The 26,432-nt window shown below is 40.1% G+C and overlaps 1 protein-coding gene across 1 annotated transcript in view; it reads right to left on the reverse strand.

Annotated features, from left to right (window-relative positions):
* Nucleotides 1-26,432, reverse strand: part of LOC126273140 (uncharacterized) — a 98,576-nt gene that overhangs the window by 44,012 nt on the left and 28,132 nt on the right. The window contains exons 4-7 of the mRNA XM_049976597.1: nucleotides 22,563-22,740; nucleotides 22,159-22,379; nucleotides 9,546-9,727; nucleotides 9,338-9,434 (exon numbers count right to left, since the gene is read on the reverse strand). Of these exons, the coding sequence (XP_049832554.1) occupies nucleotides 9,338-9,434; nucleotides 9,546-9,727; nucleotides 22,159-22,379; nucleotides 22,563-22,740 (678 nt within the window). The remainder of the gene's footprint in view (nucleotides 1-9,337; nucleotides 9,435-9,545; nucleotides 9,728-22,158; nucleotides 22,380-22,562; nucleotides 22,741-26,432) is intronic.

Raw genomic sequence — 26,432 nt, forward strand, 5'->3', positions numbered from 1 at the left:
ATACATTTGAGCAATATTCTAGGATGGATTGCATGAGTTTTATGTACATAATCTCCCTTGTAGACTGATTGAATTTCCCTATTTTTCTACAAATGAACTGAAGTCTGCCACTGCTTTACCTATGACTGAGCCTTTGTGACTACTCCATTTTGTATATGCACTTATTATTACACCAAACAATGGAAAATCCAGAATGGAAAGTAACAATACCAGAGAAGGAAAGTTGTTATTCACCATATATTGGAGATGTTGAGTCAAGATAGGCACAACAAAAGATTCACACAATTACAGCTTTCACAGCCATTAAGGCCTTTGTCAGCAGTAGACACACATACACACAAGCGCACACGCGCACAAACACACACACTCACGTAAACACAACTTGCACACACGTCTGCAGTCTCAGAGAGCTGAAACTGCACTGCGGGCAGCAGCTTCAGTGCATGACGGGAGTGGCGACTGGGTGGGGATAAGGAGGAGGCTGGGGCAGGGAGGGGGAGGGATAGTATGGTGGGAGTGGCAGACAGTGAAGTGTTGCAGTTTAGATGGAGGGCAGGAGAGAAGGTGTGGAGGAGGGGGGGGGAGGGGTAAGTAATAAAAAGGAGAGAAATAAAAAGAAATTAAAAGACTCGGTGTGGCGGTGAAATGACGGCTGTGTAGTGCTGGAATGGGAAGAGGGAGGGGGCTGGATGGGTGAGGACAGTGACTAACAAAGGTTGAGGCCAGGAGGGTTACGGGAACATTGGATGTATTGCTGGGAATGTTCCCACCTGCGCAACTCAGAAAAGCTGGTGTTGGTGGGAAGGATCCATAAGGCACAGGCTGTGAAGCAGTCATTGAGATGAGGGATATCATTTTTGGCAGCTTGTTCAGCAACAAGGTGGTCCATTTGTTTTTTGGCCACAGTTTGTCAGTGGCTGTTCATGCGGACAGACAGCTTGTTGGTTGTCATGCCTACATAGAATGTAGCACAGTGGTTGCAGCTTAGCTTGTAAATCACATGACTGGTTTCACAGGTAGCCCTGCCTTTGATGGGATACGTGATGTTAGTGACTGGACTGGAGTAGGTGGTGGTAGGAGAATGTATGGGACAGGTTTTGCATCTAGGTCTATTACAGGGGTATGAGCCATGAGGTAAGGGACTGGAAGCAGGGGTTGTGTAAGGATGGACGAGTATATTGTGTAGGTTCGGTGGACGGCAGAATACCACAGTAGGAGGGGTGGGGAGGATAGTGAACACGAGATTTCTCATTTCAGGGCACGACGAGATGTAATCGAAACCCTGACAGAGAACGTAATTCAGTCGCTCCATTCCCGGATGGTACTGAGTTACGAGGGGAATGCTCCTCTGTGGCCGGACTGTGGGACTTTGGGAGGTGGTGGGAGACTGGAAAGATAAGGCACGGGAGATTTGTTTTTGTACACGGATGGGAAGATGATTACAGTCAGTGAAGGCTTCAGTGAGACCTTCGGTATATTTTGAGAGGGACTGCTCGTCACTGCAGATGTGACAACCACGGGTGGCTAGGTTGTATGGAAGGGACTTGTTAGTATGGAATGGGCGACAGCTGTTGGAGTGGAGGTATTGCTGGTGGTTAGTAGGTTTGATATGGATGCAGGTACTGATGTAGCCATCTCTGAGGTGAAGGTCAACATCTAGGAAGGTGGCTTGTTGGGTTAAGTAGGACCAGGTGAAGCAAATGGGGGGAGAAGTTGTTGACATTCTGGAGGAATGTGAATAAGGTGTCCTCACCTTCAATCCAGATAGCAAAGATATCATCAATGAATCTGAACCAGGTGAGGGGTTAGGATTCTGAATTTTTAGGAAGGATTCCTCTAGATGGACCATGAAGAGATTAGCATACGATGGTGCCATGCGGGTGCCCATAGCTGTATTGCAGATTTGTTTGTAGGTAATGCCTTCATAGGAGAAGTAATTGTGGGTGAGGATAAAGTTGGTCTTGGAGACTAGGAAGGAGGTTGTTGGTTTGAAATCCATAGGACATCTGGAAAGGTAGTGCTCGATAGCATTAAGGCCATGGGCATTAGCAATGTTAGTGTATAGGGAGGTGGCATCAATAGTGATGAGCAGGGCACCGTGTGGTAAAGGGACAGGAACTGTGGAGAGTCAGTCGAGGAAATGGCTTGTATCTTTTATATAGGAGGATATGTTCTGGGTAATAGGTTGAAGGTGTTGGTCTATGAGAGCAGAGATTCTCTCAGTGGGGGCACAGTAAATGGCCACAATGGGGCATCCTGGGTGGTTGGGTTTATGGCCTTTAGGAAGCATGTAGAAGGTGGGAGTGCGGGGAGTGGTACGGGTAAGTAGAGAGATGGACTCTAGGGAGAGGTTCTGGGATGGGCCTAACGATTTGAGTAGTGACTGGAGATCCTGCTGGATTACTGGAATGGGATCACTATGGCATAGTTGGTAGGTTTAAGTACCTGACAGCTGACAGAGTCGTTCTGCCACATAATCCTTGCGGTTCAGAACAACGGTGGTGGAGCCTTTGTCAGCAGGTTGGATTATAAGGTCAGGATCAGTTTTTAGATGGTGGACTGCGGTTCTTTCTGTGGATGTATGTTTAGTTTATATGTTAAGGGATTTGGGGAATGATGTTGAGGCAAGGTTCAAGGTTAAGAAATTCTGGAAAGTTAACAGGGGGTGGTTTGGAGGCAGTGGGGGAGGATCACAGTTGGATGGAGGAGTGAACTGAGTTAGGCAAGGTTCAATATTGGTCTTAGGTTGAGTCTGATTGGTCGGGTTGGTGGCTAAAAAGTGTTTCCACTGTAGGGACTGGGAGAAGGAGAGAAGGTCTCTAACTAGTCGTGCATCATTGAATTTGGGAGTGGGGCAAAAGGTGAGACCTTTGGAAAGAACTGATATTTCTGTGGGACTAAGGCTTCTGGAGGAAAAGTTCATAACTGTGTTGCGGGTCTGTTTAGGTTCTGGGTTGTGTGTGGTGGTGGGAGGGAGCTTTGGAGGGGAGGGTAAGTGTAGTAGGTCTGCGAGACTGGGTTTGTCAGCTATAAGGGGGCGTGGGGGAGGTTTGGAGGTTGTTGTAGAAGTGGTGCACAGTGGTACTCCGAGGCAGGAGTAGGAAGTGAGTAGGATGAGGAGCTTTTTGAGGAGGCGTTGTGCATGTTGTTTAAGTTCCTGCAGGGAAAGAGTTTCAATGTGTGTTATGGGTTCCAGGAATTTGGGATTACATAGCAGGAGAATTTTGCGGATGGAGTGAAGGTACTGCAAGGAGGATTGGGCTTGGTTGACATGGTTTTGCAGGACTGTGTTGATGAGGGCTGACTGGTGGAATTTGAACAGGTGGAGGTCATTGTGGAAGGAGGGGTGGCAACCAGAGACAGGTAATTTGATGGTAAGGCCATTACGGGGGATTTCATGAGCCAAGCAACAATGCAGGAAAAGTATGTGGGACTGGGATCTGGCTAGGGATAAGGAAACTTTTCCATAATGACGCAGATGGAATGAGCAAGGATCGACAGTGGTGAAAAAATGCGAAAAATTATGTAAGAAAGTTGAATTAAGTCTGAAAAATTACACAAAAATACACCCAAATACGTGTGAAAATTACAAAAAGGACGAAATGGATGCATAAGGGGGGAAAAAACGAGAAAGATGACGACAGTGGAAGGTGAAAACTCACTAAAATTGGGAGTAGTCACAAGGGTCAAACTAAAGAATAAATAATCAATAATAAATACATGTATATTACTGTGGATAGCAGGTTTGAGGGCAGATAAGTCTAAGGGAGACGCCAGATGTGACTGGATGAGATGGATTTAGTGGGTGTGAACAGAGATAGAATGGGGTGCTGCACTAGCAATCAGCGTGGTCTTGAGGCTGTCTGCTGCACATGGCCGAGACGGTTGATACAGTGTAGCTCATAAGTAAAGCGTCAAGTGTGGTTCGTAAGGCAACAAGGGAAACACAGGAAAGAAAAGAAAGAAGGATGGACATTGAGTATAGCGGATGCAAAAGAATGTAGTTACAAAGGAAAACAGCACAGGGTTAGGATCGAAGAAAAGCTGTCAGGCAAAAATCAAACAATGGAAAATCCAGGATGGAATGTAACAATACCAGAGAAGGAAAGTTGCTACTCACTATATAGCAGAGATGCCCAGTCGCGTTAGGCACAACAAAATGATTCACACAATTATAGCTTTTGGCCATTAAGGCCTTTGTCAGCAGTAGACAAACACACACACACACACACACACACACACACACACACACACACACACACACATGCAACTTGCACAAACTTGCACACACATCTGCAGTCTCAGAAAGCTGAAACTACACTGTGAGCAGCACTTTCCCTGCAATACATCTTACATTCCCATAACCCTCCTGGCCTCAACCTTCATTAGTTACTGTCCTCACCCAACCAGCCCCCTCCCTCTTCCCATTCCAGCACTACACAGCCGTCATTTCATCATGACACCCAGTCTTTTAATTTCTTTTTATTTCTCTCATTTCTGTTACTTACCCCCTCCCCCCTCCGCACCTTCTCTCCTGCCCTCCGTCTAAACTGCAACAACACTTCACTGTCTGCCACTCCCACCATACTATCCCTCTCCCTCCCTGCCCCAGCCTCCTCCTTATTCCCACCCAGTCGCCACACCCATCATGCACTGATGCTGCTGCCCGCAGTTTAGTTTCGGCTCTCTGCGACTGCAGACGTGTGTGCAAGTTGTGTTTACGTGTGTGTGTATGTGTGTGTGTGTGTGTGTGTGTGTGTGTGTGTGTGTGTGTGTGTCTACTGCTGACAGGCAGGCCTTAATGGCCGAAAGCTGTAATTGTGTGAATCTTTTTGTTGTGCCTATCACGACTCAGCATCTCTGCTATATGGTGAGTAGCAACTTTCCTTCTCTGGTATTGTTACAATTATTATACAAAGGTATTTGTGTGTGTTGACTGATTCCACTTGTGACTCACTGATATTGTAGACACGGGGCACTATGTGTTGCATTCTGAGAAGTGCACAATTTTACATTTCAGAACATTTAAACAAGTTTTGGGTTGTTTGGGGAAGGAGACCAGACAGCGAGGTCATCGGTCTCATCGGATTAGGGAAGGACGGGGAAGGACGTCGGCCATGCCCTTTCAGAGGAACCATCCCGGCATTTGCCTGGAGTGATTGAGGGAAATCACCGAAAACCTAAATCAGGATGGCAGGACGCGGGATTGAACCGTCTTCCTCCCAAATGTTAGTCCAGTGTCTAACCACTGCGCCACCTCGCTCGGTTTTAAACAAGTAGTCAGTCTCTGCATCAATTTGGAATCTTATCAAGATCTGACTGAATTTCTGCGCAGATTTTTCCATTATAGATGAAAGCATAATACACAAAAGTCTGATCTTACTATTGACTACCTGGTCATTAAAACACAACAGTATCAGCAAGATTCCTAACATACTGCCCCGGGGCACATGAGGTTACTTCTTCTGTTGATGACTCTCCATTCAGCATAACACACTACATCGTCTTTACCACAAAATCTTCAATCCGGACCCAAATTTTGCTCGATACCCCTTGTGATTATACTTTCGATAGTAACTGTAGATGAGGTACTTAATTGCCTGCTTTTCAGAAGCCAAGAAATATTGCATCCTTCTGGCTACCTTGATACATGGCTTTCATGATGTCATATGAGAAAAGTGTGAACTGGGTTTCACATGATCAATGTTTTCAAAATCCATGCTGGTTGTCAGGAGGTCATTCTGTTTGAGATACTTCATTATGTTTGAGGTCAGAATATGTTTTAGGATTCTGCAACAAATGCATGTCAATGATACTGGGTGGTAGTCCTGTGTCTCACTTCTGCTACCCAACTCGTAGTTGGGTCTGACCTGTGTTTCCTTCCAATTACTGGGTACAATTTTTTGTTTGTGGAAGCTAAGGTAAATTATAGTTAAGAGAGGGTCTAATCCCACTGAAAATTCTGTATTGAATCTGACAGAGATTCCATTGGACTTAAAGCTTTTTAAATTTTAACAGTTTCAGATTTTCTCAACATGGCTGACACTAATGTCTAAACTGTTTATCTTTGCAGTAGTGTGAGAATTAAACTAGGGCAGCAGTCCTGTACTGCATCTTTGATTGTTTACTTATAAAAGCTGATGTGGTCTTCTGGCACTTACTCCTCCCTGTTCCAATAACCTGTCATAATAGAGGAGGTATGGTAATAGAGAACACTTCAACCATCATATCATTACTTCACAATTTTGACCACACACATTATCATAACTGCTTGCAGTCTTTGTGTTTGGCATGGATGAAAGTCCTTATTCTACACTGTGTGTATTAACCAGAAATAGTTAAGAGATACTGAATGCTTTGCTGATTTCTGCCAAAATTATGTCCAGCAACAAGCAGCTCCATCACTAACTTTCTTACCAAGGCTGATCCTTAAGCACAAAATCTGCTTGCTTTAACACCATTAACACAAACAAACATTTGTGTGTTAGACCTAAGACTCAAAGAAAATAAACATATACCCAAAGAATATAATGAAAGGTAAAAGCCAAAACAAGGTGAACACAGGATTGCAAATGAATACTCAGTTCCAGCTTCTGAATAACATTTTAATGTCAGAAATAAAGCTGAGACTACTTCAACAGAGAATCAGTCTAACCAAATCAAATAAAAATTTCATTTTGATATTTTCAGCAGCATATTAAGAAAGAAATACTCTGACTGGAGACAGAATGCACAAAGAATGTCTTCTGTATTTTGTGTCAATGATAAACTACTCAAACAATGGAAAATTGAGGGTGGAATAACACATGAATTAGGATGCGTTGCTACTCACCACACAGAGGAAGTGCTGATTGACAGACAGGTACATCTAACAGTAGTGTAAGATATAGGTATAATTCTTTTTCAGATTTAAAAAAACACAAATACTGATTCGTAAATGCGCAACTCCCACACATGGTGTCATAGTCACTTATGGCTGTACTGAGTTGTGATCTTGACTTGGATGGGTAGTGGTGTGGGGTGGGACAGCAGGGTAAGGGTGGGGGAAAATGCTATAATGTCTGTGGGAGTGTGGCGAGGACAAGCAGTAGGAGGCTGTACTGGAATGTGCAGCAAGGGGGACAAGAGTTTCTTCAAGTACACCATACCTAGTTGAAGCCATTTATTGATCATTAAATCCAATAGAGCTACAAAACTGTGGGGATTCTGACTGCTAAATTTCACCTGCTGTTCAAAACTGCCCCCGAATATGTTCTGTAGGACTAGGTTCAAGTGATATAATAGGGAGGTTGAAGTGTGATAGGGTACATATAGTTTGCAAAACCAGCAAACTCAAAATATCACACAACCACCATCAACCTGAACTATACTTTCCATACACTGCAGGTTAAATGCCTCATTGGGCTGTTGCTACATTCAACCTGATGCACAACTAGAAAGAGGCAAAATTGCAACTTGTCGGAGCACATTACACATCTTCAGTCAGCTACTGTCCAGTTTCTGTGTTGTTTGGCCTACTAAAGATGTGTAAATTTACATGCCACTGTGAGAAATGGCCTTTTGAAAGGTACTAATTCCAAATGTTCATTGCATGCAGTTGCAATCACAATGCTTACTTCAGTAAGGATCGAAATGGACCTGTATTAACGTGACAGAAGCAGCTGCTGTTAGATTAGAAACCCACTGTCATTGATAAGGTACAACACTTTACTTTGGTCCCCATCATCAGGATGTTTTTATGACCACTGTTCTTATGCTGTGTTACGTGATTGTAAGAGGTACACCATTCCTTATACAGGCACTGGGCAACACCATTGACAGTCTGGTCATGGGTTCCTCGAAATCCAATAATTCCTTTCCTCCATTCCATCACATCTCCATGTTGACCAATGTTACTGTGCTGATTCCATACAACCTACTGAGGTATACATACCACTTCACTACCATGACTTTCAGTTGTGCAGTACCACATGACATCTGGTACCAGTTATACACCACCTACAGTGCTCCAAAGAGACCAATGTGATATTTAAAGGAATATTTTGTTTGGAGAGCTTAATTCCTCAGTGACATTTCAAGTCATGATAAAATAAATAGCTATCTAAACCAGTATATACTAGATGGGTTTTTACAGTATAGATGAATGATTAAGTCTGGAAGGGAAGCTGTGAAAAAATTTCTACAGCGAAAGAAATTTTATCATTTTACTCTACCTGACAGCTATATTATAGTTAGACATAAAGTCTTAATTATCACCTAAAAAAATTCTGTAGTTAATTTTTTGATTATTTGTAGGTACATGTCTGCAGTTCTGGTAAACAATGAAATCCCCATTGTACATTACCTCAGCACGCCACAAGAGAAGTTAAAACAAAATAGCGCAAAATGGTGCAAAACACAATGTAGCATACCATCTCTCTGTGAATATCCAACAATTGCGAACGAAATGGATGCTCTGGTGTTTGAAGACAGGTGTATCACAATTGAGGTGGTAACAGAAAAAGTGAAAAGCATGACAAAAGTCACCGCCCGCCAGATCCGGCAACTGCTCACACTCATTCGTAAATCCCACAGAACGAGGCGGCGGCAGCAGATACGTTGCAGCTGTATGAGGTTAATCCATGTTACTCTTTTAGCTGCCGAATCACCATGGGCATGCTGGGTGTACCATTGTGACCTGAGGCAAAGAGCAGAGCAAGCAGGGGAAATACTTGGATTCACTGCCACTGAAAAGAATGAAGATCCAACCAACATCACACAAGGTGATGCTGAGAGTTTTGTGGGATTGCCATGGTGTGTTGCTAACAGATTATGCTCTTATGGCACAGATCTTCACAGGAACATGTTACCAAAATCTCCTGATGAGTTTATGGGAGGATGTCAAGATGAAATACTGCTAGAAGTTGTCGGAGCGGGTGTTTCTGCTCAGCAACAATGCTTCAGCTCATTATGCATAGGACACAGTCACATCTATTGCTCCTTTGGGCTATCAAATTTTTTTCATCCCTCATATTTTCCTGATATGGCGCCCAGTGACTAGGCCCTCTTTCCTCCATTGCACAGCACATATTTCCAAAATGACAACAAGGTGATTTTCAATATGGAGAATTTTCTGAACAGCCAGAATACAGGCTTCTACAACTGAGATTTCTATCAAGTTTCCAACTGCTGGAAAAAAAACGTAGCACTGGCAAATGAGTATGTAATGAAGGACTAGCACCATCAGCAAGTTGAGTGTTCACTGTTTGATTTTTTTTTCAAGGTGATAATCAAAACTTTGTAACCATGCCTTGTAGAAGTGAGAGACGATAATACAAATGTACCAATTTTAGCTTACCTGTGAATAATAGTAGACTGGAAAGCCAGGCCCTGTTTGGTATTTCACCAAAAAATCTGGCGTATCATCATCATTGAAGTAACCAGGTGTGGGCATACTTTGTAAAAAGAAAAACGAACATTATGATACTGTTTGAAATATTTTAACTCAATCAAAAAATAACAAATTAAAGTTAAGATATTAACAGCTGTTCATAGTATACACTAACCTGAAAGTCTCAGAATTGGGAACAGTGTAATTCCACAACATTTTCAAACGCTGCCCATCAAATGCCAGAACAGTTGAATTGAAAGCTGCAGTTATTATATCCTCTACATCATCATGAGTTATATCAGCTAGTACGGATGGTGACATTATGCCTTTGAACTCATCTCTATAGAGGACTTTTACCTAAAATTGTTTTATTACATGACTGCAGTAACCATAAAACAAAATGCACAAATCAAGTTTAAGTTAGTCATATTAATCATAAAGATTGCAGCTTTCAAATTAATATGATGGTTATACAGACTGAAATTTATTAAAATGACTTTCTACATACATTTGACTCTCAAGGTTCATTACCATAGCCCAATTTCCACTTTGTGTTTTTATCATCACACTTATTTTATGATATATAAAGTGGAATGTAACATGTTGATTGCCTCTTCTTTGAAACTAATACTCAGTGCTTACATAGCAGATGGCAATTTTTGCTTTTGTAGGAGAGTTCAGCTCTAAGGTGGTAAAGAAGTATGCATATTTGGAGACAGATGACACAGCTAACATGATCTGGTGTTACCAGATAGTGTGCTATTATCTGTTAGATACTGCTAGAGCAAAAATAGATAAGTTTCAATTTGGCAGTCGTTTCAGTACATCTTGCCATGTCATATTCATGGAGATGGTAAAAGTGGGGTATCGTTCTGTGATTTGCCTTTTGCTTTTGGATGGAAAAATGGGTGATGAGAGAAAAATGAAATTGATATAAACTGCAATTATGGAAAAGTTCTGATCACATAATTCTTTGTTCAATGTTACGTGTTTCACAAAATCATTGTCAGCCATATGTCATGGGACAGTGTACAGAAATTATAAAACATAAGTAACACAAGATGGTGGCAGACACTGTATGCACAATTATTTCAGTACTTAAACATAGATCTAATTTTAGGCTCAACACACTGAGCACATGAACTGTATATAGTAATACAATTCTCATTTCATAAAGAGTGCATATAGTAGTACAGTTGTCAGTTCAATGAATTCAAGTATCAAACTGGCTGTACCATATTAAATTGTGAAGGAAGTAACCTATACTGATAGATGGTGAAAGCATTAACCAAATACAATTTGCATCTCTGCAAAATGACATAAAAACTTCAGTAAAATACGATATTTTAAATGCCATTGTCGGGTAAAAGTGAAATGACAATAAACTGTCCATCACAATATAACAATGACACAGATAACAGGTAAATGACAATAAAACCTGCATCAGAATATAACAGTAAAACAGTAGATAAGAACTGTTTAACTGCATGAGATTCACATGCGTAGGAAGTCAGTTATAACCTATGCTATTATTATAGACAGTAGTAACAATCTAGAATGTGACAATCTAGGTCCTAGTGCCGTAATTTAAGTCAGGAAGCAAGGCAAAAGGAACTGCAAACGATTATGCAACAAATGGCTATAAAGCAAAAAGTGTTTGGAAATTGCTCTATTCTATACAGAAGAGGAAATACAATGTCGTCAACAAAACAGAGGAAATACATGGTAGATTTCTTAGCCGGACATATAATGGCTCCCACTGCGATAAAATTGCAAAGTCTTGAAAAAGGCTAATAGCAGTGTTACATTTAAAATAGGAGTAACTTGCACATGTAATTAAACTATGATGTAGGACAGAAATCTCAACATAGTTTTAGTAAACTAGCTGCATAAATGATAAAGTGGATTGATCGTGACAATTTTTACATTGGTTCCAAGGGGAGGGATTTCTTCACATAATACATGGAGCACTCATATATTATAATGCTAATGCTCTGGGACAGTATTTGAGAGCGAACAGGCACATCTTGTTGACTATTAAACATGGTCTTGAAGTTCTGCATGTTGCCTCTCACAGCCATCTGTTAGACATTGTGGAAGAGTCTGAGATACATAAGAGTTTGAGTTATATATGCATTGAATCTGTCAGCCATACTGACTATTAAATGAGCAACATTATTTCAGTAGAGACTGTGTCCTAGACATATTCAAAAATACCACAAAAAGGGAATTTTGATCTTATCCTAGAGGCACAAATAATTCATACGCAAGCCATTTTTGTCTAACCCAAGAATGTATCATCTACTGTCAAACATTCCTTGCTTTTTCTTCCACTCCATGAGATGAAGCCACCATCTCTGCAGGTCATTTGACACCATGGTGTGCACTTGACTTTCCTCCAAATGTTCATTTCACACCAAGTGATAGTACCACTAGCATCACACATCACTAATGTAAACATCTGTCCCACGAAGCATGCTCAACATAGTTACAAAAATCCCCTAGGCTATTTTACAGTATTGGTCCTTCATTCGCTACTTCATTTTACTGTTACATATTAGTAATAAGGGCATATCTACAAGGAACATGATTCTGGTTTACATCATGACATTCATTCATACTAATGTGTTCCCTATTTATCATTTTACTTATACCAATGGTTTCAGCTTGGCACTTCATAATTTTAACCTCATTACTGTAACCTGGATCTCTCTACCATGTTATGTATGTGAATGATATTTGCACTTCAACTATTTTCTCATATATACTACACAACCAACTTTACTCAGAATTAATCGTGCATATCACTCATGACCTTTTATATTTGTATTTTTGTCCATGTATTACTGCCCTTTGTTTGTTAAAAGACTCTCGTACTGTTGACAAATAGGAACTAGTATGTATTTCTCTCATGTATGTCACATATGACACATTTTATTGTATAAGTTTTGTAACTTCATTAATTATTTTACTTATTTGTGTAGTAACGCCTGTTATAACTGACATCCTCTGTACATGAATTTCATGAATGTCAAACAGTTCTTACATGCTGTGTTAATGTTATGTTTTGAAGTACATTTTACTGTCATTTAAATTTCATCTGTGTCACTGTTAGATATCAAAGCACATTTAACTGTCATTGACCTTTTACCCAACAACTTTTAAAAATCTTCTTTCATAAAAGTTCTTATCACATTTTTTGCTGAGAAAGCAATCATAGTATACTTACTTGTTGATGCAAATTTTGTCTTTGGTTAATGCTTTCACCATCTGAATGTATAGTTTACTTCTCTGACAGTTTAATATTCTATAGCCAGTTTAACAACCTGCATTCATTGAATTGACAGCTGTACTACCATATGCAGTGTTTATGAAATAAGAATTGCATTACTATATACCATCCATATGCCCAGATTGTTGAGCCTTGGGATGTACAATGTATCCTCATCAAAAACAGATGTTCAGCCATATTTAAATTTGTTGAACTAATGTCTAGCTTTTTTGTCCTGTTCATCTGTTACAATGGTATGTTTACTTATTTTTCATAATTTCTATACACTGTCCCTCAGCTTATGTCTGATGATGACTTTTTTGTAATCTATAGCATTTAATAAAGAATTATGTGATCAAGGTTTTTCCACAATTGCAGTTTGTGTCAATTTAAATGGTCGTCTACCTCTACTATGGAAGAATTCCCTGATCAAATATTGGAAAAGTGAAATTGGATGCTGTTTATAGTAATACATCATCACTGGCAAGTTAGATATTGATTTAACGAATTTAAACATGGCTGGACACCTGTTTTTGATGACCATTGCCCGGATTTCTAGCTGATATGCTTACTACAAAAATAATTGAGAAGTCAAGACGGTAATTTAATTGACTGAGAACAAAAGTGCACAAAAAAGCAGATGCCACAGTTGTCTCAACAGGAATGGTAATTAATACTAAACATTAGTCGACACGGAAAATTTTATTAACTCAGTAAGTTCCATGGCTGCTGATGGTGGACAAAACCTGAGTGTAGAGTCATATAAGTAAGATCTTAAAAGACCTTTTCAATTCAGTTGTCACTGTCCATGAAACCTGGACTCATTGTTATGCATAAGAAACCATGCAACAATCTAAACAATGGGTCGCTGCTGGTGAACCTCATGTCGATAATGGTAGGCAGTTTTTGTCTCAAGAGTTTGAAGACTTTTGCAGTCATAATGGTATCTAGCATCTGACTACCAACCTGTTTCAGCTGTTTTCAAACTTGGAGGTGGTGTGCTTTGTGAGTACATTCAAGACCCAAAAGTAGTAGTCCATGTCTGCCTCTTCCTGCGACGATGTGTTGTCAAGATTTCTGACTACATACCAGGTGATGCTTGTCAATGGGTACAGTCTGGCAGAATGTCTGCATAGGTGCCAGCCACGGGATCTCCTGGATTTGTTGTACCCTGTGCCATGTGTCATAGACTACCATGGCTTGCCCCATTTTTCTCTTGAGGCTCCCATTTGAGCCTGCTCATTTGGCCAATGGCAGGGGTGGCAGCTGGGCATTGTGATGGGCCACAAAGGTTGGCAGGTGTTTATGGTGGATCTTGGCAGGGGACCAACTGACCTCCCATGCAAGTCAGTTGCACTCGCACCCTGTTAGGGCATCACTGTCATGGTATTCTAGTCAGCTGAGTTGATGACAGTGCTGTTCCATAGGTGCACTCCCACTTGCAGCATTGCGGTTCCCTGTTTCGCCCCTGTGGTTTCTTCACATCACCTGCAGCCTTGGGACCAGTTAGACTCACACCTGTACCTATGGATATGGAATGCACGGATCTGACCATCTCTCCTCCCCATCCAAATCCTCCACATTCTCCCCCACCCCCACTCTTTGCCAGTAGAGATGGCCTCACCACCACTCCTTCTGGTAGGACCCCCATTCCCTGAGCTTCTGTGTCCTTCCGGCAGACCCAGCGCCAACGGCATTGCCTCCTTTGGTGGTTGGCCCTCTGCCTGTTTTTCCAGTAGCTTCTCTGGTCCAGCACCAGAGGTCGTGACCCAAGCCTAGCTATTTTCAGCCCCACACAGCGTCTTCTGGGGCAGGGATTTAATATCCCAGTAAGAGGACATTACGATGGATGCAGATTAGGCGGTGGAGTGTGCAGACGACACGTAGTATGGGGTAACCTGCTGACGGAAGAGTATACCTACAGATGACAATAAGTCAGGCAGGCAGTGCTAATGTTGAGTTCAACCACTGCAGACCTTACCTTGTGCTTCATGCCAAGTGTTGTTACCAAGTGCTCCTTTGTCCACCACCTATCTCTATGTGGTTTTGGATTCTCTACTTCCACACAGACTGATTTGCAAGGGGGGGTTTTCATTTCCTGTAATAGGAATCTGTTCTCCGGCTATTGTCAAGCCACGATTGCCCTGTGAAGCACCTGTGCCAACAGTGTTGTGTAGTGGCAACTTCACGCCTGTGTAGATATTAAACTCTCAAACGTGAAGAAATGGCTTGCAGTAAAAAAATTTGTTCCAGTGAGGACGTTATTATCAAGATGGAGATAGAGACCTTGACAATTCCAATTTTTTGGCGAGGTTAAAAAGATGACATGGAAATTGGGGAAACTGGGTATACATAGATGGGACTACTGTGAAAAATAAATAATATGTTGCTGAGAAAATAAAATGGTGACACCATTCTGGCATTAAATGAGCTGCTATTGTAGTGGTAATCAGTATCTAAAAGACAATTCAGCTCATGTTCTTCCTTGTTTTCATTCTTGTAAGTTTGAAATTAAGGTAGTGTAGTTTTGTGATGCTTCCTGAGCAAGCTCTGTAGTTTGATCTCTGGTTATAGTTGACTTCAATTTGTGTCCAACTTCTTGGGTTGCACTAGTGTTCTACAAGCTCTTCCCTTTATACGTGAGCTACACTTCCCTAGAATTCACTGAAGAAACCAAAACTGACCTTTTGCCTTCCCTATAACAGACCTTATGTGTTCTTTCCACTTCAAGTCACTTTGCAAAATTACACCAACATATTTAATCAATGTGAATGTGTCAAGCAGCACACCACAAATACTGTATCCAAACATCCAAATGCACAGGGTGATGCCATTTCTCTTGAAGGCATTTAATACAGTTCTTTATTGTATCCAAGTATGGGGAAAAAAGAATGGATCATGAGATATTGGAGCAGCTTCGTGACTGGGCTGAAGACTTCATTACACAGACTATTTCTTACAGAGACTTGGTGACTAGGTTGAAAAATATTGTCATGTATCTATCTCACTGTGAAGTGTAATTCAGTATTCAATAAAACTTACTTGGCCTACCTTAATAATGTGCAACTTAGTTTTTGAAGTCCTCTGACAAATGTGGATAACATCTGCATTTTCATGAGGCTGTTGTATCCACAGAAGTCACAATACCAGGAAATTGTAGCAGGACTGTAGGAAGATTTGAAAAGCATTGAAACTTATTGCATTGATTGGTAGTTGCCCCTCAAACATAAACAAATGTACTGTCTTGCTATAAATAAGAAGACAGGCTACCTACTGTTTGATTGCATGACTACATAAATCTAATTTTAGGAATAGTAGATGTTAGACTGGTATTCACTGGTACAATCGTAACAAAATGTGACACATTGTGAAAAAGGTAACTTCTGAAACACTCATTTGATCAATTCTTGAGTGCTGGTTATTTGAGTGAAGAACATTGAGAAAGTTTAAAGAAGAGCAGCAACTTTTGTAAAAGGTTTGTTTAGCAAGCTTGTTTAGCAAGTATCTTCGAAGTGATAGTTCAGTTCTTTCAGTTCTTGGTTCAATTTCTGCTTCAGTTCCACTGACAGACAATAAAAGAGAAGTGTCGTCATCAAGGTATGGTTTACTGGAATGAGATTTTCACTCTGCAGCGGAGTGTGCGCTGATATGAAACTTCCTGGCAGATTAAAACTGTGTGCCCGACCAAGACTCGAACTCAGGACCTTTGTCTTTTACGGGCAAGTGCTCTACCATCTGAGCTACTGAAACACTTGCCCACAAAAGGCAAAGGTCCTGAGTTCGAGTCTCGGTCAGGCAAACTGTTTTAATCTGCCAGGAATTTTCATATGATTTACTGTTATGTTTTCAGAGTTTTAGTCCCAAGAAGAGTAAAAAAAGTATCACTTCCTACTACATATATCTCACAAAACAACCATGATGGTAATTTTTCCCAGATACCACTTGCAGTTGGAACAAGAAAAGGGGAAATTATAGTGGCAACTGAGATGCCTTCAACATAAACTGTACGTGCTTTGTGAACTATAGATGCAGATATAAATGTAACGCTGGGATTAATCAGTCACCGCATGGTGTAGGAATAACCAACAGTACAAGTTTGAGTGAAGGCAGAATCATGGAAACAGCACTCAAAATGAAATGTGACATTGTGTATTCTTGAAAAAAATAAGAAAAAAAAGGTCACCTGGTTCCTACACAATCCTAACAAATAATTGTCCTACATTTCCCTACATTTGCATATTCTCAATAGACACACATGGATCAACTCAATAATTTACTCAAATTAAAACACAAAAATTACAATTTCAACATCAAATGCATTCAAAAGCATTATTATTCTTGTTATTATTACTATTATTATTTAAAAAAAGCTCTATATTTTGAACTGGGAAGGATTAATATTATCTTGATGATACTGTATCCGAACATCCAAAAGCACAGGGTGATGCCATTTCTCTTGAAGGCATGAGCACTTGTGCCAACTGGTTGTAAAATAATGCTATTTATCTGGTACAAGGGCAGTTTGAAGACAAACTGAAGGTTTTATCTTGCAAAAAGGTTACAATGAAAACTTATTAAATTTCAATGTCAGTTACACTACAGTGTTAAATAAGAGGAGTAAATGTAAAAATATAAAATGTAGCTCAGGCATTTAACTCTCGATAGACACATAAACAAGACTGAGAACATTACTATGTTTTCAGATGAATCCTGAGCTAACAGAACACACACACACACACACACACACACACACACACACACACATGCCACGTAGCTGGCAAACTACATTGTGCTGGCACTGCACCTCATCTGGGGTGAGAGTTTTGTTTCAGGTGGAATGGGTGAGGGGAAAAGGGTGGTGGAGAGTGAAAGTGAGGGTTGGTATATGTTGCTAATGCCTGGGAGGGAAAGGCACAGGAACGTGGTATTCATGAGCTCATTCTGGCTGCAGGCACGGGGAGTAGTGTGCAGTGTACAATAGGGTGGAGGAGTGGATTCAGAGGGGGGTATAGAACACAGGCAGATGCAGATTTCAGAGAGGAATATGAGCATGCATGACGAGTGAAGTTAGGACCAAGGGCCAGAGGTGATGCGGGAGTGGACAGGAGCAAGTGGAGATTCAGCCCAGGAGGATTACAGGATCGGAAGATGTGTTGCAAGAACATAATTCAGAGAAGCTAGAGTTGGGGGAATGATCTAGATGGCACAACTTATAAAGCAGTCACTGAAATTGAGTATGTTCTGCCACTGAGTGATCAACTCTGCTCCTGGCTGCAATTTGGCTGTGGACATTCATTTGAATGGACAGCTGGGTGGTGGTCATGCCCACATAAAATACTTAGCAGTAACAACTGCAGACCTAGTATACGATGTGACTGCTTTTAGAAATGGCCATGCCTGTGGCAGGATGTGCTACACCTAATGGGTCTTCAAGAGGGGTACGACTCACACGGCAAGAGCTTTGACATAGGTGTTGTGTAAGGCTTGACTAGAATATTTTTGTAAAGTGGGATGGTGGGAGAATACTGCTTTGGAAAGAGTAGGACGGATTGCAGGTACGATGTACCACATTAATGTATATGCTTAATCTGCTCCAGTCTGAGATGATGATGGGTGATGAGCCATGTGCCGCTTTGCAGCTGGCCCATGGAGGTGCTCAAAGGATCAGGGACGTACATTAGGGTCACCATATTTATAGACACAAAAAGTAGGATCTACCAGTTATGCAGAATAATAGTACCAAATTGACCCTATTTGCTTTTATTTGCATTTTGCAGTTGATTAACAGAATATGCAACAAGTATAACAGTCATTCAATCAACACCTTAACATTCTAAATATGGTGAAATATGTTATAATAATGAAATATAATCAAGTATATTTTCCACTTGAATTAAATGCTTTTAACGTCTTTGGGTTTCTGAAAGGTATATTACAGAACTCCACACAATTTTGATTAAAATTACATTTTGTAATGATGAAGTGTTTGAAAGTTTCTGGCTTAAGTCTGGGTTTTTTGTCCATGTATTGTGCATTACAGAAAATGCTCACTCTGTTGGAGCATTTGTGGCAGGGAGGCAAAGGTTAAACTCTACAATGTTACTGACATTGCCAAAATAAATATTTAACACATTCGATTTTGCAAATGTTTCAACCCATCTTAAATGACTTAGTTTGTGACTTGCATTTCATTCCTTTACTGCAGGATTATTAACATTTTACATTTCGTCAAAAAAGTTTGCGTCACAAATTTCCTTTACATCTACATCTACATCTACATCTACATTCATACTCCGCAAGCCACCCAACGGTGTGTGGCGGTGGGCACTTTACGTGCCACTGTCATTACCTCCCTTTTCTGTTCCAGTCGCGTATGGTTCGCGGGAAGAACGACTGTTTGAAAGCCTCCATGCGCGCTCGAATTTCTCTAATTTTACATTTTAGCACAGTATATTTAAGTACAAAATCCAAAGATCTTTTAACATGACACCACTCAAACACAGAATTCAGGTTAGCATACCAGAGAACTTCCAGTGCAGAAAACTGAGAAGTCCATTGGTACAAATTTGCATACAAGAGGAATAAAAAAGCTTCCATATTGATTTTCAAATCAGAAAGTCTAACTAGGCCTTTACTCTCCAGCATTTTTAGTTTCGTGTCTACTACTAAAAATATAAATACAAAATCCAATTTATTTGAAAGATTTTTCCCTTGTATGACCAAGTAGGTCACAAACACCTACCATATTACTCCCTTTGATGATTGTATAGCATTGTGAAAGACGGATGCCTGATTATTTGCATAACACAACCACACTTCTAGCACAGGGCTATTAAAAAACTGCTTCATTACAGTAGGGCATTTGTTTTGCAATAGAAAATATGACTTTAACACTGGAAATATTTTCAATACCCATTCAATTGAAGATAGTGTAGACAGACACCTTGTTCCACTGTAACCAAGTACTCTAGAATAATCAATTACCATAAAAGCAAAATGCTTGCAAAGAGGCTTCACATAAATGTACGTCTGAAAATAAGGATAAAGTCTATGAATTACATTTTCAAAACAATTGGAAAATAGTCTACAGCAATTTGTATTATATTGTTAATAATGTGGACACTGCAACCTATTCCTACAATTGGTCTATCAAACATTTTATGAACAATGGAATAAATATATTATTATTGCCTTTCCATGAATTTGTGTTGTATTTGAGTTATCTGCACAAAATCCAATAATTTTCCTTTTCCAAGGTTATGATCACTCTATGCATTCAGAAAACATGAAGAAACAATGTCAGAATGTTCTCCAAACTCTTCTTCAAAGTCCAGAAATTTCACCTGCATTTCCTGTCTTGAAATCAAAAGGTCGAATCAAAAGAGGAAAAAAGTTTTTGCAAACTGTGATTGAATGAGTATGTGTACATACTAATATAATTCACCTTCCACATCTACATGGATACTCTGCAAATCACATTTAAGTGCCTGGCAGAGGGCTCATCGAACCACCTTCGCCATGTCCTTTTCCACTTCGGACACAGCAAATGGGCTAACGACGTTTGTCACAATGGTCTTACATTCAGTCTTTGCACATGAATATTTAGGATTGAAGCACTTTTGAACAAGCTTTGATGTGAAGTCCTTTGCTCTAAATGTGGTTATATTGAATGGTGTAGAAGGCAAAACACCTAAAGCAGCAGATAATTTTTCTTCAATTGATCCCAGTTTTAAGAGACATGGTGGATACAGCAGAATTATCAGCCAACCTATGCTAATTTGTTTGCATGTGTCCAGATATTTCACTTAATCCTCTGCTTGGTACTGAGAAAACAACAATGGCCATCACTATTGGATTTATCTTTAACGTCTACAATAAATCGCTCCAAAAATCGTAATTCGGGATTCAAGACACATTTTCCTTTCACTTTTGACATGATGATAAATCAAACAAACACCACTCCACAGCTGACCCACTAATGATTTGCACCGACTTGCATGCCACAGATCATTCTGGTTGACTACTCTGTGATTATCAGTTTTGCCAACTGCTCTCATCAACACTTTCTTCCTCTGTAAAAAGAGTCCTGCATACACAAGTTTCATCCTCCTTTAGCTGTCTAATTACTAATTCCTTGTGAATAAGATAATAAACGAATTTTGCATGTTGTTTTGCATAATAATATTGAAATGCAGGATATTTTTTAGGATTTTTTAACTCCAGTGTGTGCAGGAGGATAAAGCCTAAAAACAAAAGGGAGTTACTTGTGACATGTAGGACATCTGGCCACCCTAGCATACACAGACATGGTACAGATGTGTGAAGGCCTTACTAAGACCTATAGCATTTTCTGCAAGGGACTGCTTGTCACTGAAGATGGGCTGATCAGTTGTGGCCAGACTATATGGGACTGAATTTTCAGTGTGGAAGAGACAGCAGCTATCAAAATGCACGTACTGTTGGTGGTTAGTGGGGTTGATATGGACAGAGTGTTACATTACTATCCTGTGTGTTGGCTACCTCACTTTCTGAGCCACAAGCTACTTTTCTCCAACTTTATCTCCCTCTTATCTCATTTTTTCCCCTCATCTGCTCCACCTGACAACTCCTCTGTACCAGCTGAACTTCAGGGTCAGAACGATGTAGTCAGCCAGGAAAAGTGTAGTCATGCCAGTGTGTGTGCATACTTTTAGATCTAAAGAACAAATTGTCTGAAAGTGTAGCAACATTATCTGTCTTATATATGTGCTTATTGATGATTCGAAACCTCAGCTATGTGCTGAGTTGCTATCTTTACCCCTTCTATTATTCTATTCAGCCAATAACTTTCTAGTCCATATTATACTATATTATTTGGCGGTCTCTGAGTCTTCAAATATAAGTGACAGTTATAAAATAGGCTTTATATCTTGTGAAACAATGAACAAGTTGCCACTGCAAAACAAAAGTTATGCAGTACCAATTGTTTTTCAAATCAATGCAATGCACACATAAGAAATATGTTGTCTGCATGATTAGCCACCTCCCTCCCCACTTTCCACTTGCAAAACAAAGGTTCACTTACAAAATTACAAACCTTGTATGTAAAGATAGTACAATACACCCCCCCCCCCCCCCACACACACACACATACGTTCCAAAATTACCTCTTTTCTACAGTAATACTAGAAATATTTACATCCACTGTTCTGCTACAGCCACTAGACAAAAGAACATAAGTAGATATCTCTTCTTTTCTTATGACACAAATGTCTATTTTTCTTTCTCTGTCACTGTAGAGGTATAAAACACATTTTGAGGAAGTAAACTTACATTACTGAAATAATGGCAGCTTCAGCAATACTACAGAACAAAATGTTCCTACAGTGCAAACAGAAAGTGACAATATACATTAAAAAAATAATTGGAAATATATATAAACAAAAAAGTAGTATTTCTTAAGCATCTAATAGGTTGTGACATATCTAAGATCATACTCTGACTTTAAAAGAGGTAGGAACAAGGAAGGCACACTTACATGTTGCATTTCTCCTAACATGAGTTCCTGTAATGAGACGACGTAGAGACCTCCAGCTGAGTTGTGGCCACCAGTTCCAAATATAACTACATTTTCTCCATCTGAACGAATAAGGATTTGAGGAGCATAGTAGCTTTCCTCTCTTCCTGGTGTAGGAACACTCTGGAGCATTCTGCCATGACGGCCACTCACAAGCATGAGATGACCCAGCAAAGATGTCACTTTGGTGCATGTACACATTTATAATTACTGTAGTGAACAGTTAAGCTGTGGTAAATGCAACATAAGTTCTGCTGGAAAGCTAATTTTACATTCAAATTTTACAGTATCAAGAGCTCAAAAACATTATTTAACAACAAACTCCTCATTTCACACATTATCAAAATTTGGATTATGGTTCTTACCCCCATCGCCATCTAAAGTCTCTTCCGTATGTGTTGCCACGATATCCAATACACCATCACCATCAACATCATGGATAAAACAGCCAGTGTAGACATTTAGATGATGTAATGGAGAGGAAGTTTGCGACTGCATATGCCATACAAGACTGCCATCATGTCCATTGATTACTCGGAATACCTGTGACATTTTCCCCATCAATGTTATTATTTTATCTCATGGTTTGTGCTGTTACTGAAATGTGCTAAAACTTTTACATTTTATATTAAAAGTGAAATGAGCAGGGCTACTGTTGGATAGCTACTCACCATCAAATCTAAAATTTGAGTACAAACGAAAGCTTTGAAAATTAATTAAAAGCTCAAGATGTCAATAAAGTACTTGTCAGCAATGTAACGAGTTTTATTACAAACCATTTGGACTACATTAAACAGATACTGATACATTGTTTATATTGTAATGTACAGTTGTATGTCTCACTGAACAGATAATTTATTGAAAAGGGACCACATGGAATGTAAAGAATTATATAAATTGGTATCAGCAAAAACCTACTCAACTTGATGCCTGGGGTAGGTCATAAAGGAGAGTGCAGCTGTGGTGGCAACTGAATGTGTGCCACTTCATTTTAAAATTGAACTGAGTGGGATTACTGCTGAACAGCCACACAATATCAAATTTGGATAACAGCAAAGAAAAAAAAATTATGTATATGAGCAGTAACAAAAGTGACCAAAACGAAATGAAAATTAATTAAAACCCAAGATGCTGAATGTGTATCAGCAAAGTACATTTCAGCCATGTAATGAGTTCTACACCACACCATTTGGACTAAAGTAAACACATAGGGAACCGGCAGTTACTATTGGTCACTGGATAGTATGAGTCACTTAAGTGTTTTTTGGGTCTGCTGCAAAACAAGTGATACATGTAGTGCTTGGAATAAAGTGTAGACATTACTCCATCATTTCCAAGAACTTGAGTTATTAGCTGTTAAGTTTGTGCCACAAGTAAATTTTATTTGTTTTTGAGAGTCGAATCTTGTGAATGGTGTTGTTTTCAGCATTGGTTTATATTTTTAAAGGTAAAAAGTAATATAATCATACCAGTATTAATATTAAAGTAGTCTAATGTAGATTGCATCATCTACATCTACATCTACATTTATACTCCGCAAGCCACCCAACGGTGTGTGGCGGAGGGCACTTTATGTGCCACTGTCAATACCTCTCTTTCCTGTTTCAGTCTCGTACGGTTCGCGGGAAGAACGACTGTATGAAAGCTTCCGTGCGCGATCTAATCTCTCTAATTTTACATTTGTGATCTCCTCGGGAGGTATAAGTAGGGGGAAGCAATATATTCAATACCTCATCCAGAAATGCACCCTCTCGAAACCTGGCGAGCAAGCTACACTGCGATGCAGAGTGCCTCTCTTGCAGAGTTTGCCACTTGAGTTTGTTAAACATCTCCATAACACTATCACGGTTACCAAATAACCCTGTGACGAAACGCGACGCTCTTCTTTGGATCTTCTCTATCTCCTCCGTCAACCCGATCTGGTACGGATCCCACACTGATGAGCAATACTCAAGTACAGGTCGAACGAGTGTTTTGTAAGCCACCTCCCTTGTTGATGGACTACATTTTCTAAGGACTCTCCCAACAATCAATTTTATATGATCATTCCACTTCAAATCGTTCCGCAGGCATACTCCCAGATATTTTACAGAAGTAATTGTTACCAGTGTTTGTTCCGCTATCATATAATCATACAACAAAGGATCCTTCTTTCTATGTATTCGCAATACATTACATTTATCTATGTTAAGGGTCAGTTGCCACTCCCTGCACCAAGTGCCTATCCGCTGCAGATCTTCCTGCATTTTGCTACAATTTTCTAATGCTGCAACTTCTCTGTATACTACAGCATCATCCACGAAAAGCCGCATGGAACTTCCGACAGACACTATCTACTAGGTCATTTATATATATTGTGAAAAGCTATGGTCCCATGCCATGGCTGCAAAATACTAACGCGAATTCTTTACAGACGAATGGAAAAACTGGTAGATGCAGACCTCGGGGAGGATCAGTTTGGATTCCGTAGAAATGTTGGAACACGTGAGGCAATACTGACCTTACGACTTATCTTAAAAGAAAGATTAAGAAAAGGCAAACCTACGTTTCTAGCATTTGTAGACTTAGAGAAAGCTTTTGACAATGTTGACTGGAATACTCTTTTTCAAATTCTAAAGGTGGCAGGGGTAAAATACAGGGAGCGAAAGGCTATTTATAATTTGTACAGAAACCAGATGGCAGTAATAAGAGTCGAGGGGCATGAAAGGGAAGCAGTGGTTGGGAAAGGAGTGAGACAGGGTTGTAGCCTCTCCCCGACGTTATTCAATCTGTATATTGAGCATGCAGTAAAGGAAACAAAAGAAAAATTTGGAGTAGGTATTAAAATTCATGGAGACGAAGTAAAAACTTTGAGGTTCGCCGATGACATTGTAATTCTGTCAGAGACGGCAAAGGACTTGGAAGAGCAGTTGAACGGAATAGACAGTGTCTTGAAAGGAGGATATAAGATGAACATTAACAAAAGCAAAACGAGGATAATGGAATGTAGTCAAATTAAATCGGGTGATGCTGAGGGAATTAGATTAGGAAATGAGACACTTAAAGTAGTAAAGGAGTTTTGCTATTTAGGAAGTAAAATAACTGATGATGGTCGAAGTAGAGAGGATATAAAATGTAGACTGGCAATGGCAAGGAAAGCGTTTCTGTAGAACAGAAATTTGTTAACATCGAATATAGATTTATGTATCAGGAAGTCGTTTCTGAAAGTATTTGTTTAGAGTGTAGCCATGTATGGAAGTGAAACATGGACGATAACTAGTTTGGACAAGAAGAGAATAGAAGCTTTCGAAATGTGGTGCTACAGAAGAATACTGAAGATAAGGTGGATAGATCACGTAACTAATGAGGAGGTATTGAATAGGATTGGGGAGAAGAGAAGTTTGTGGCACAACTTGACTAGAAGAAGGGATCGGTTGGTAGGACATGTTTTGAGGCATCAAGGGATCACAAATTTAGCATTGGAGGGCAGTGTGGAGGGTAAAAATCGTAGAGGGAGACCGAGAGATGAGTACACTAAGCAGATTCAGAAGGATGTAGGTTGCAGTAGGTACTGGGAGATGAAGCAGCTTGCACAGGATAGAGTAGCATGGAGAGCTGCATCAAACCAGTCTCAGGACTGAAGACAACAACAACAACAACATGGTCCCATAACACTCCCCTGTGGCACACCAGAGGTTACTTTAACGTCTGTAGACGTCTCTCCATTGATAACAACATGCTGTGTTCTGTTTGCTAAAAACTCTTCAATCCAGCCACACAGCTGGTCTGATATTCCGTAGGCTCTTACTTTGTTTATCAGGTGACAGTGTGGAACTGTATCGAACGCCTTCCGGAAGTCAAGAAAAATAGCATCTACCTGGGAGCCCGTATCTAATATTTTCTGGGTCTCATGAACAAATAAAGCGAGTTGAGTCTCACACGATCGCTGTTTCCGGAATCCAAGTTGATTCCTACAGAGTAGATTCTGGGTTTCCAAAAACGACATGATACTCGAGCAAAAAACATGTTCTAAAATTCTACAACAGATTGACGTCAGAGATATAGGTCTATAGTTTTGCGCATCTGCTCGACGACCCTTCTTAAAGACTGGGACTACCTGTGCTCTTTTCCAATCATTTGGAACCTTCCGTTTCTCTAGAGACTTGCGGTGCACGGCTGTTAGAAGGGGTGCAAGTTCTTTCGCGTACTCTGTGTAGAATCAAATTGGTATCCCATCATAAGAGTGATACTGCCCT

Source organism: Schistocerca gregaria, chromosome 5 (genome assembly GCF_023897955.1).
Source record: "Schistocerca gregaria isolate iqSchGreg1 chromosome 5, iqSchGreg1.2, whole genome shotgun sequence".
Classification (NCBI taxonomy): Eukaryota; Metazoa; Arthropoda; class Insecta; order Orthoptera; family Acrididae; genus Schistocerca; species Schistocerca gregaria.